This window comes from Xiphophorus couchianus, chromosome 5 (assembly GCF_001444195.1).
Source record: "Xiphophorus couchianus chromosome 5, X_couchianus-1.0, whole genome shotgun sequence".
Taxonomy (NCBI): domain Eukaryota; kingdom Metazoa; phylum Chordata; class Actinopteri; order Cyprinodontiformes; family Poeciliidae; genus Xiphophorus; species Xiphophorus couchianus.
Genome location: NC_040232.1, coordinates 29,457,877 through 29,471,404, shown reverse-complemented (window position 1 = coordinate 29,471,404; position 13,528 = coordinate 29,457,877). Strand labels below are relative to the sequence as shown.

The 13,528-nt window shown below is 37.6% G+C and overlaps 1 protein-coding gene across 1 annotated transcript in view; it reads left to right on the top strand.

Moving 5' to 3' along the window:
• hap1 (huntingtin associated protein 1) overlaps positions 1-13,528 on the top strand; it is a 35,872-nt gene that overhangs the window by 14,043 nt on the left and 8,301 nt on the right. Inside the window, exons 3-6 of the mRNA XM_028018775.1 lie at positions 782-970; positions 11,467-11,543; positions 11,691-11,807; positions 11,898-11,992. Of these exons, the coding sequence (XP_027874576.1) occupies positions 782-970; positions 11,467-11,543; positions 11,691-11,807; positions 11,898-11,992 (478 nt within the window). The remainder of the gene's footprint in view (positions 1-781; positions 971-11,466; positions 11,544-11,690; positions 11,808-11,897; positions 11,993-13,528) is intronic.

The window sequence follows — 13,528 nt, the reverse complement described above, 5'->3', positions numbered from 1 at the left end:
CGTGGATATGATCATCCTCATAATCTGAGTGAGAGTGAGGTTATTTTATACCAGAATGTTGGGCTGTGTGATGAAAAGCCATACTGTTTATAACTAGCAGGAAAATTCAACTGCTTAGGCAGCGGTCAACCTCTGGAAGCCAGCACTCTTTAGGTTGGTTTTTATGCAAAATGATGCGGGACTAAACGAACTTACACAAAAATGTCAAAATTCATACAGAAACATAAAGATCGAGCCCAAAATAACTTATTTAGATAGTTTATCAGCAAAACAAGAAATTGATTTAGGGTTTGTTACACTTTTAAAAGAAGATCCTGGAGCTTGTTGTATGTTCTGAATTTTCTCCAGTCCATCAATCCTGTTTAAATAATGTGTTAAAAAATTTTTCTCCTGTAAGGTAACCTTAACTTTACATGTAAGGCCATTTTTAATGTTGACACTGATTCATTGCTAATCTTTCACTCTTGTCTGCTGATGATACTGAAATGAAGTGACAAACAAAAACAATATGCATTTTGCACAGAAAGCTAAGAACCATGTGGACTGCAAGGACAAAAAGATGCAACATTTGCATCATTTCTCACTTCCAAACCTCAAACCATGACTCTACAAACAATAACAATGGAGTGCAATAAATCTATACGTTAACCACTAGAGGGCAGTGCAGCTGCATGGCTGACACATCAACTCTGTTGTTAATTTTAATGTCGCTTTCTTTTTCTTCTTCCCACATTCCTGAACCTGCACATTCATGAATCCCCCAAACCCTCGGCGCGCTCAGACCTTTGCTCAAACCTGCCGGAGCTGGAGATAGTGAGTCTGCTGTCAGAAGGTCAGCCCAAGTACACCCTAAGAGCAGACACCGTGTTTGGATATGACAGTGACGACTGGCTGCACACCCCTCTGGTGCCACCAGTGGTCGTACTGGGACTCACTTATGAACAGATTGAAGAGACCTTCAAATATTTCTGTGAGTACTGCTGGTTTTCTACATGTTGTGTGATGTGAGGCAGATGAGGTCTCGGGATTAAGAAAATAATATCCTTTTAAGATCTAATGTCAAACATTCATATATTTTTATTTTCAGATCATATTTTCTTTCAAAGCATTTTACTGCAGAGCTGGGTAAATCACTCCTATTTAATTCACTAAAAACTTTTGCACAAGGTCTGGTTCAATCTTCAGCTGGCTTGCTTTATGCAGCAGGACAATGAGCTGATTAGTGAAAGATTTTGGAATGACCTAGTCAAAGTCTGACCTTAAATGAAACTGAGATCCAACTTAATGAACTTAAACACACAATTTTTGCTTAAAAACTCTTCTATGTGACTTAATTAATTGAAACTAATAATTAACTGTTTAACTACAGAATGAAGCTTGGCATCAACACACAGATCACAAATATCTGATCGGCATCTTCAGATGGCATCTTCACACTAAATAATGATTTAATTTAAATTGATCATGTTGCATCATTGAATAACATACATGAATGAACATCTCACATGACGAAATAGAATTTAATGATTGTTTTTTTTTTTTTTTTTTTAGAAAGATTTGCTCTAAAACAAGCGTCCCTCCCATTTCTTAATTAAGTCTTAGGTGATTTAGTTTGAAATAAAAAACAAACTTCCATGTTTTGTTTTGAGCTCTTTTCCGATCTCACACCTCCAGGATAAGTGCTTCATTTTGAAGTCATTGATGTCAAATGCCATCAAGCCAATTACCCTACTGTTCCTTGCCGCTCTAAGCAGTTTATGCTGAAGGCGAGCAGACTGCGGATCCCGATGGCCGCTCTGACATCATGATGACAGGGTTGGCATGACGACTGCTGCAGCCACCCTGAGATGGTTTATTTTTAGATTCATTGGTTGTCTAGACTTTGTAGGGTGATGAACGGATGTGTGGCAAAAGGTCAGGTGCTCTTTATGTACATTTTAGCAATCCGATGTCCATTATGTAAAAAATGCTTTAGTAAAAGACTCTTTTCTTTAAAATAAAGGGGCTTGATTTATACAGAGTGAAATGTACAAATACAGCAACTCATATTTGTTGTTTTTACCTGCAGATTGTAGTTAATCCATAACTTTTAAGACCATTTTCAGTGACCTGACCCTTCTTTGTTGGGCTTTTCACAGTTTGTTAAATCAGATTTTATCAAGACCTTTAGGAAATCTGAATAGATTTACTAAAGGCCTGAATCACTTGTTTTTGTGGAAAATAGTCCACTAAGGAAATGGGCTTATAGTGAGGATTTAGTGAGATTGTAGGGGTATGTCCTTTTAACACCCAATAGATTGTCCCAACCACATGTTGCTATCAGAACCAGGACAGACTAATCTGATTGATGCACATTGCACCACACTGTGCTTCTGTTTGAATTATTTAGCCAAGGGACATATGGTGGTGTTTGTCAGTGCGACTGAATCCTCTGGTATCCTGTTTCCCTGTTGTTGTTTGTGCTTTGCATTTTATTTTTACCACTAGGCACTGAAATGAGTCTTGTCACACTTGTTTTGTGTAACTGATGGTTTACTGAGAACCTGAGGCATCAGGCTCATGTATGACAAAATTTCCACAATTTTTAATATTTTGCATGAGAACAAACTTCTAGGTTAGTAACTAAAAGTACGATAGAGTAAGTAAGTCCTTAAAAAAGTTGACAGGAAAAGATTTTACAAATGTTTTAAAAGTAGAAGAGACTAATGCATTCTGAAATGCATGCCTAAATTTAACATCTTTTATTTAAAAAAAGTGTTTTCTGTAAAAACTAAAAGCACATGTCTTAAATTTTACAACCTAAATTAAAGCACTTTCTCTCTAAACTTTCTTCAATGCAGAAAATTCAGCATATTAAAATTAGAAAAGGCCTTTTTGAGATTTATCTTCATAATAGTAGCTGTCGCACAACAGTGGACAGTCAGCTTGTTGTTCAAGAGGACAATGTGTTATCCATTTATGGTAGTGGATTTCCTTTTTAGAGTGACATGGCCTTTAAGTGTTTTTTCTTATTGTGTGTCCTTGAGGTTGTTTGACAGCGCTAAGACCCTCCTCCTGGCTCTGATTGGTTGTGTGTGACTGGGGGCGGTGAATTGCTGCAGATGGCAGCAGGTCTACAAGGAGAAACAGAGGCACTAGATTGTTTTTCCACACATTATCTGTCTTATATTATGCTGACAGGACATATGGCAGATTTAGCAAATATGTAAAAAAAAATAAAAAATGTTATACTTTACCTACAGCAGCTTTAGTAAATGAACTTGTGCATTAGTTTTGCTAGAGCAAATTTAGTTGGCAACTGGAATTCAGCAACATCTTAGGGCTAGAATAATTGGAATAATTTTACTGTTTAAAGTAAAATTGCATCTATCACAATTAATTTGCAAATTTTTAAAGTGTAGTATTATATTTAGAGCTTACCTCTGCTGGTGAATTAGGTTGTTTTAGTTCATCATGTGGACCATTGTAATCCAAAGCCATTTAATTAATGTCTGCATATTTTACACCTGCAGTAGACAACTTGAAACTTTTGATTGCAGCAACACAACTTTGTTATAAACCTTACTGAGAAATGAGCTAAAGCCAGTCATTTGTGGTCAAATTTAACATTTTAGATAATTTAATTAGATTTTTTGAAATTTAAGACCTACTGTATTGTCACACAAGAGCACTGAGTGAATCTGAATACAATATGTTGTATGTAAAGGAAGAAGGCATTAGACAAGATTTTTTTCAGTGACATAAAATCAACAGCTATCTCTTTAATTGTGGGAGTATGCAGTGCAGCTAAAGGAGCTCTGTCTTTATCATGCTGCATGTTTTGATTGTTCACTTGGGAGTTGACTGTAAATGAAGCGTCTGATCTTTACCACGTAATCCCTGGTTATGTATTAAGTTTATTAAAGGCACGTACAGGGTGTTTTTATTCGGATGCTGTGAATAAAAGCACCTTCCTGGTTTTCATCTCACAAAGAATCTTATTGATTTCAGCGTTGTTGCTTGGACTTGCAGCAGTGAAGCAGATTAAAGTAAATATTAATAAATCACTAAGTGATTTGTAAGAATGTGTTGAGTGAATGTTTAATGGTAACATCATTAAACATGAGGATATAGCTCCACTTCTTAATGATTTGATTTCTGAAGAAAGTTCAACAGAAAGCAGAGCAATAAACCATGCTAAAGTATTTCACTTCTCTCTTTACAACCATACACCAACATAAAACGTATCAGACAACTGAAGTAGAAGGAAATTGTCACATGGGTTTCGAAATGTTTTGTAGATAAATATCTAAAAGGGTTTTGCATTTGTTTGTGAATCATTTTAACTCAAGTCATACTTCTGTATAAATGGATCTATTGTGGCTCTGGTCAGACTTCAGGGTTGTTGTCCTCCAGTCCTTCTCACAGGTTTTCACTGGTTATATATTAAGTTTATTAAAGGCACGTAAGCCACTCACGGTGGTTGTATATGGATGCCTTGAACAAGGAAGTAAAGCTCATTCCTACTTTCCCTCTTACAAAGAAACCTTGTTGATATCAGTGTTGATGTTTGAAGAGTGAAACAGATGAAATTTATTGATAAATTGCCAAATGATTTGTAAAAGTTTGGCTTAATTGCTGCAACAAACAGATGGGGGACAACACAAGGTGACAATATTTTAAGGAAATAATTTACTTATATAAACCCAAACTGAAAAACGCAAAATCTTATCAATTATGTTTGGTTTGTAGGGCAAATATCTTTTGTCTTATTTCAAGTATACTGACTTACAGCACAACATGGGAGCTTAGTTAAAAGTTAAATAACATTTAAGGCATTTTTCCCATATTTAAGGTTGTAAGGTCTTGTTCCAAGTTAATTTTGTCTTATTTGAAGTGTACTAAGATATTTACACTAGAAACTAAACCAAAAACTGAGTGAGATTTTGTTTTGCAGTACAAAAGTAACATGTGTCACTTTTCAGTAATGTTTGAAAGCCTGGAGATGCAAAAATAACTAAAACCAAATATTAGAGGTGGCCAGAGACAACTCCACTCTGAGCAGAGGAGCACCACTGAAGAGTAGGCAGGAGGACAACAGGTCCATGAGTATCTCTTACTACTAATGGCAGGTTCCCCTAAAAAGCAAAAAAGAAAGAGACCCCCTAGTGGTGGGTTTACACAGACACCCTCCACCCTCTTAGAGAAATTGGTTCCACTAATAATCCAGTTAACTCTACAAACTTGTTACATTTTAAAACAGACATGCTGGCAATCCCCAGTACCTAGAGAAATCACTTAGAGATTAACATTTAGGGAAGGTGAGGTTTGATCAAAGGGCTTAATGTGATGACACACCCGAAGATCAAGGGACAAAGCATCTGCCACATGGTTGTCAGAGTCATTATGTGGCAAGTATGTAAATGAAAAGACTGTAAAAACAAAATCTGTCGCATTAAGCTGTGATTTGGACAATGGAAGGAGTTCAAGATAGTGGTGGGATTATGGGCCACATGAGGAGCAGCGAACTCTTCATCACAGCAAAATGTTGAAGTGCCCAGACAAGAGCCATTGTTTCTTCATTGATGACAGAAAAGCTTAAGAATAAAAAAGAGTTTCTTCCTGTCTTGACTTCCCAAGACTGTTCCTTCATAGCTGGGTTCATATTGAGAATAAGTTACTCACAGGTGGATTCTTAAGTGTCTATTAGAGACAATTTACTGCACTGGCTTTTATTTAAGGGTATTTGAGCAAAGACTGAATGCAAATGCATTCTTCCAATTTTCATTTTTCATCTTTTTCTCAAGTGTTTGTGTTGGCCTCTCATAACTTTCCAAAGAAATACATTAAAGTTTGCGGTTGTAACATAAAAAATATGAAAAAGCTTAAGAGGAATGAATACTTTTGGAAGGAACTGTAGTTTTTAGTTTTTTATGAAGCATCTGACTCCTGTTGTTTTGATATTGAGATCAGAGTCCTCAGTCCATTACTTCCTTATAACCATTTGTTTCTCTGGAACTTCAGTTATCTTGCTTTAGTAATCAGTTTCACAGCCCCAAGGTATCAGGAACGTATAACCTGGAATAAACAATCGTATTCTGGCAAAGACGCGGCACGGCGTCCCACCAGTGACGGTGAAAGTGGTGTCTGTGACCGTGCAGGCTGCAGGTTGATACCCTGCATGGTCACTGAAATGTTTATGAGGAGGTTAATATTTGATCGTTAGACACTCCTGTGTCTGGTCTAGGTTTTTTTCTTCTTTTTTCTTTTTTTTTTGACAGACTGGCAAATGTGTTTGCAATTCTGTGGAAGCAATTCTGAGATTCACCAAAAATACTTGTAAATCCTGACTAGAAAAGAAACTCAGGACGGAAAATGTGAAAATCTCTGCAAATGTATATAAAAAACAACAACCCTCCATTCTCTTGAGGCTCTCACTCACCTAAGAACCATTTTTATTAATAACTTGGCACATTTATTGAGACATATTCTTAGTAAAATTCTTATTTTCTTCCATATAGGATTTCTAATACCTCTGCTCCATTGGGTGTTTCTGAGCTGCTTTATCTTTATTCGTGAACTCTCATTGAAGTCAGCAGATCAGATACTTAAATTGTATAGAAAATGTTAAATTAGGATTGGTAGGTTAATATCAGTAAAATTTCTGTGCAGGCTGCTGCCTCCACCAGAACGCTGTGGGTGTGTCTCTGTCTGCAGCAGAGTTACGCAGAGCCTCTCCTCTGTTACATATGAAAGGAGAGAAGAGCAGCTGCAGGAATTCTGGGAGCATACCATCTTCCTCAAATCATGGGGTAGAGCAGGATTTGTGCAGCATCCTTTTTCAAATGCACCATCTTCCAAAGTATTCCTTCACCTGCATATGCATCTTCCTCATCTTCCTGTGACTGCTCCAGGTCAGAACGATTAAAATCCTCCTTTGTGTCTAAAGGTCCAGAGCTCGATTGGTCCTTCGCTCCCTCCTCAGCTTCTCCCTCTCCTTTCCTACCCGGTAGTCCAACGTGGCCAGGTGAATGGAGGCAGGCATGACGACAGATGGCACGCACTCTCTGAGGGATTATATATTAACTCCCAGCAGCTCAGATTCTCTCACACAAAACGCCTCGCACAGACTCACACAGAACCCAGCAGAATCATGCAGCAGACACAGCCAGCGCGTCGCAGCACCGCCAGCGTGCAGTAAAACGGGAAAACCAGAGGATTTAACTCATGGACAAAGTGACAGAGGGGAGTTTTTCTGCAGTCACCATGGAGGTGTGGAGCTCCTCGGCATCCGAGGAGGAGGAAGACGACAAGAGCACGTCCAGCTGTGTGGAGGAAATACTTGAAGAGGATAAAATCAGCCACAACAGCAATAATAGCAATAACAACAACAACAATAACAACAACGAGAGCCTTTGCAAGGAGGTAACACAAGGTGAGCTGTCGCAGTGGGCGACGTGACAGCGGCTTGCAGAGAAGTGATGTGCAGAGATCATATCACTGCAGGACAGGAGGCTCAGAACATGCAGGATTATAAAAAGCAGTTCAATGTATTTAAACAGCACTGGGGTAAATAATGTACCTTGAGGTTCACAGTGAGCTGCAGTTTTGAGGTCTGTTATCTAAGGGCTTTAATGCTTAATAGTGCATGTAGTTCAGCGTGCAGAGATCTCATTGGGAGCGCATCATTCATAGTGATTAAAAAGCTCAAAATAAGCTGGTAGTGCTGATCTTTGTAGCTTTAAATATATGAGTACTAAAACTTATTGGTAGCTTTGAAAATAAATTCAGCTTTAAAATGCTTCCATGTAGTCTGATGAAGGTCACTGAGATAAATACGTGTGTGTGGGGGTGTGTGTGTGTGTACAGTCTGCTGCTGCACAGAGAAGTCCGAAGCTGTGTGTGTCAGCAGTTATTATCATTACTGTAAAGCTGTTCTCAACAAATGCTGTTTGTAAATTTGGCACATCATCTTTTGATTGCTGCAGCTTTCATTCAAAAATCCCAACGTAGTTCAGAATGAAAAAAAAAGTAAAACAACCTACTCAGTGTTTTAATAGTTGTGCTTCAGTAATTACAGTTTTGATAATCGAGGAGCGAAGGTTATTTTATATAGCTTTCTTTTTAATACCAAGGTAGGTCTTTGCTTTATTTAAATTTTATATCTAAATATATTTATTGAACTTCTTTTGTGATCTTCAATAGTTGGTGTTGACCGCCTCTCTGAGGGAGTTAATGCACATGTTTTTGGTTTAAAATGGGCTCTCATCATTATTTAGGTGTAATACAGCCGAGTCTCCTCTGTCCTTCTCTCTGTGGTGTCCTTTGTCTGAATAGACATGTGGAGGGTAAAAATACTGCAACCTGCTGGCAGCTCTCCAAAAACCAAGACATGATGAACATCCTTCTGTCTTTATTTGTAAAGCACATTTCAGCAACCAGGCAGCTCAAAGTGATTTAAAAACATCATATAGTCACCAATTATGAAACAAGCAATAGACATTATATTTTGTCAAATGCCATCATCAGAATAAAGCAAATACACATGATCAATGTCCCATTAACTACTAACCAAAGGCAGCTCTAAACAAATGGGCATTTAGCCCAGATATAGAGGTTTTTTGAAAGTTTGTTCCAGATTAGAGGAGCGCAAATAATTTCAGAATTTGTCTTGGTGCTCATATTTATATAAGAGAGTTTTAAAAAAAAAATCATTATTAACGTTTTATTTTTAAGGAAATGGATCAGTTTCGCCATAGTGATACTCTTCTTTTTGCAACGGCTCTCATCCTCGCCTGTCTGATCCCCTCAATATAACAGACGTCATAAGCACACCTAAGTCAACGAGGTTTATCTGCAGGGACAGTATTAGGGTAACAGTTTTGATAACCACCTGCTTGGATTTAGCTTCACCCACACTGTAAAACCTGTAGCTTTATCTCTGCTGCGTGGCAGCCTGGTCAGCAGGTCAGAGGTCAGGGATTTCACCTGGTGGAACCTGAAGGGGTGTTTAGTCTGCATCAAACCTAATGGGATCCCGAACTAAACAAATTTTACTTGTAAAAATGCAACCCAGTGTGTAATAATATAAATGTGATGAATATAAACATTTATTTATTTGTTTGGTGGCTTTGGAAGATAATTTGAATGGATTTTCTGTAACTTAATGGATTTTATTTTGGGTGTGTGTGAATAGATGTGTATGCCAGCCAAGTGTCCCACTGCAGGCTGCCTTGTTAGCACAGGAAATGCTGGAATCCACTTTGAGAACAATAGGATTAGTGGAACAGTTATCTCATTAGGCTTTTCTTAATTTATAGACTCTGTCTCGGTTCAGAGTTTGGACCTCAGGAAGACTTGTGTTTGTGATCTTAATCCTGCATAATTTAGGATCTACCTTTATAATACATTAGAGTTGTTTTTGTTAGTGCACCCCTGAAAAGGACAAACATGTCTACCCTCTGTCTTTTTTAGTGGGATAATAGAGATACTTTAATCAGTAGGATTTTGAATATTTTTCATGAAATTTTCAATGTTTCATTTTTAGGGGTTTTCTTCTTGTGATATTTAAGTGTTTAGTGTATAAGTCAAAAAGCAAGTGTAAACAGACTTTAAATGAAAGATGAATCCAGTTAAATCTATTGTTTTGGATATTGAGCGTCTTTGTACGTTTTTTTCTTGCTGCAGCATAAGAGGGAACCGTCTCGTCCGATCAGCAGAACAATTTTAAGGGTGTAAAGAAGGCTTACAGTATTGTTTGTCCAACTGTCCTACAACGTTTTATTGTTGCTGACTGAAAATGATAATCTAAAATTGACACTGAATCATCTTGACTATTGATGTATTTTAATCATTGACGGTGTACTTAGTGCAGCTGTAGCCGGGACGCTCTCCATTAGGCTGATTGAATATGGCTGCAGTATCAAATCACTATTTCCAGGCCAAATCAAACCTCAATCTAATCACTTTACCTTGTAGAAAGCCTGTTAGTTCATCTGAGCTTTGTAAATGAAGGAAAATGTTTCTGATTTAAGTAAAGGAACCATCAGAGATACATTCAGGTCTGTTCTATACTAAACACAAAGTCATAAACTCGATGTTTAAATGTTGCTCAAGTTCTGTCTGCTTTCAAAGGATTGTTGTTGATGCGACTTCATGGTTTTGCTTTGTTTTTTTTGTTTTTTTACAACAATGTGTTTTTTATTTTTTACAAACCAGTTACAGCAAGATGTTTCACACGTCCAGTTGTTTTAAAAAATAATGTGCTTTTTTTTTTACATGCTTAGGTTCAATAGTCTCATTATAGTGGGAAAATATATTTTGAGTACTTCATAAACTATCGCAAACAGCAAAACAGCACCTGAGAAGAGTAAGCTTCCTGCTCTCACTTAAAGTCCAGTTTTACATTTAAATTGATGAAAATTTGGACGCTTTTTGCCCAGTTTTTGACAAATGTTGTTCAGCTTGATGTCATGTTCAGACCTTATGTTTAAGGCAAACATTTAAACAAACCTGAGCTTGATTTCCATGCAAGCTGCATAAAAGTGGAAAAGTTTAAGGGGAAAGAGACTCATTTTCTGTAGAGATGACAGGAAAAACATCAAGCAAACAAAAAGGAGAACAATAATCAAACATCCAAACTGTACATTTAAATCACTTCTCAATCAAAAATAACTAGATCCTTTACTCAAAAACATATATTTCTGCCTCATAAGGTTTATTAAGTTATTATTGTAATGAACTCCTTTGCTCAATACTTTAGTTTTAAAGTAAGATAATGTCCCTCTTTGTAAAAATAGATGTGACTTTAAAAACTTTCAGTGGGTTTAATTCTTTCTTGTTTCATAACCAGAAATATTGAAGAAATACCTTAAATTTTTAATTGGAAAATGAGCTACACTTTCGTGGAATTAAGTGGGTTGCAGGACGTTCAGCACCAATAAAATTTAATCAATATTTAAATTAACTGTGAATACTTACGAATAATAGGGACCTGAATGGCTTTACTCCAAACCCTGTCCACGTCAATGCTAAATCCCTACCAACTAATTGATTAATCCTTTTGTTCTTGTTCCGCTGTAATGCCTTTAAAGTGAATAAAGACAAACCATTGTTCAGGATGTAAACAGATTTTCACGTCAGTAGCCAGTTATCGTCTTTCCCTGCGTCTCCGGGTGAAATGGACACCATCAGGTTTTCCCTGTGGTCGGCTGAATGAAGCTATTTTGGTGTCCAGGGGAGCGATGTCTTTACTGGCATCTTAACTGGGCTCAGAGGGATCAGGCTAAGAGGATCAGTTGATGGTGGGCCACATGGAGATGTTTTGGTATAGCTCCTAAAACATCAGTGGGACAGGACATATTAAATACCCTTTAGCTATAAAATGTTCATTCTGTTAATTTTTTAGTTTCTGCTATTTCCTCAGTCAGAAATGCGTCATTTTCTACCACCATTCATTAAATTCCCCTCCTCTCCTTCATTCCTCAGTGCTGTGCTCAGACAGAGTGGGCCAGGTCACCAAGACGTATCATGACATCAAGGCGGTGACCCACCTGCTGGAGGAGGTAAGAGAGACACACAGCAGATGAACTGGATTAACAGAGGATTAGACATATGGTCCTCTCTGCCCAGCCTCTGTTTTGCACAATTTTTGGCTCACATGTCCCAATCAACCTCATTCAAAATATACGCGTTTGTGAATCCCTGTGCAGAAAGAGCGGGATCTGGAGTTAGCGGCTCGAATCGGACAGTCCCTCCTGAAGCAGAACCAAGAGCTAACATCTCGCAATGAGACGCTGGACGAACAGCTGGAAATCGCAACGGAAGAGGTAGTGAGCCTCATCATGCACAAATGTAGACAAAAAACTCCCATCCTGCTGAGCTTCAGCGATCAACAACACTTTTTAAAATTTCTTTAGATCGCTCAACTTCGCCATGAGCTGTCGATGCGAGACGACCTGCTGCAGTTCTACGCCAGCACAGAGGAGACGGAGAACGCTCAGGGCCTGTCACCGTGAGTACAGAAACACACAAGAACACACACATCCACTCATGCTCTACACACACGCTGACGATTAGTCTACAATACCTGTTGGTCAATTAAAGGCACCCATGAGCAGCCAAAATGTTTTCTTTTTGTTTTTTTAATCCAAAAATAATTTTATTGGGATTTTCATTTTAACAGATCAGCAATAATCCAAACATGCAATATTTTACTTAAGAGAATAAAGTATTTTCCAGGCATATAGTGTCGTTTCATTTCACAAACAAGTAACTGTTAACCTAAGTTATGAAGTGCTGTAAATTTTAAACATAAAAAGAAACGTAATAGATTAAGTGATTTCTCGGTGTACGTTTTGGATGAGAGACTAACGTAATATGATGTAAAACTATAAAAAAAAATTGTTTTGTTTAGAAATATTTTTATCTGGCAACAAAACAGCAAAACACGACGTGCGAAGTTTAAAGAATGGATGTGCTTTGAAGTAATTGTAGCTGAAAGTTTGTGGCTCCATGTAACCAAAGAGCATGACTGATACAAGACAAACTTTGTGTTATACCAACATTTTTTTACTTTTTATTAAAAGGTTGTATGGCCTGCAGCAAAGGTGACATTGTTGGTGAGCCAAATTAGCATCATTCTTGAATCAAGCAAAAACAGGCCAAAGACTTCAAAAAGTTGCCTTTCGAAACAGCAACTTTTGCAGCAACAACATCTTAGTCATGTTGTTGCTGCAGTTTTAATGAGATGCCAAAGTGTTGCTGTAACCAGTGTTTTCTCTGGTTATTTAAAGCATTGAGTAGCAAAGCGTCGCCCCTCCCTGACTTGTTGCTGCTCATCAGCTGGCTCAAAGGAGGCTGCTACACGTTTCCCTCATTTAGAAAAAAAAATAGGGAAAGAAATAGAAAGACAGAGTGTCAAGTGTGGAAACTAAAGGTGTACCACCAATCCGTCTTATTAAGGTGACACAGTTTAAAAACTACAGTTAATGAGGTACAAGTGACATGTAGGTTAAGTAGTCGGCTCCAGGCTGGCTACCGGTGCAGACAGCAGGACTAATTAGCTCACAGTTGTGATTAGAGCTGTAAACTAATAAGATTTGAAGTTCTGCACAAAAATCCCTTGAAACATACAACTAATTTTAATATTTGTTGTGTTAAAATCGACATTGCAAATGTCAGTAGTGCCACTATAAGATGTCATATATTTTAATATCTTTATTTTAAAAACATACTCTAAGAGTCTCAAGCTGGCTCAGACCTAGCTGCAGAACAAGAACAAAACATGCATCTAATATTTCATTTCTAGAACATTTTGAGATAATTTTTCTTACTAAACCTGTAGTTTAGTGCAAGTTTAGATTTATGCAGGTTTATGTTTGAGTGTTTCACACAAGACATGACATAGAACGTAGCACAACTCTCCTGCTTTATTAAAATTAATTGAATTGCTCCATATATCAAGCTTGATTGTGAGTAAACACACGTCAGAGCAGCACTTCTGATCCTCTTAATGATTCCAGCTTAGCTTTCTAGAAACTTACTTCCT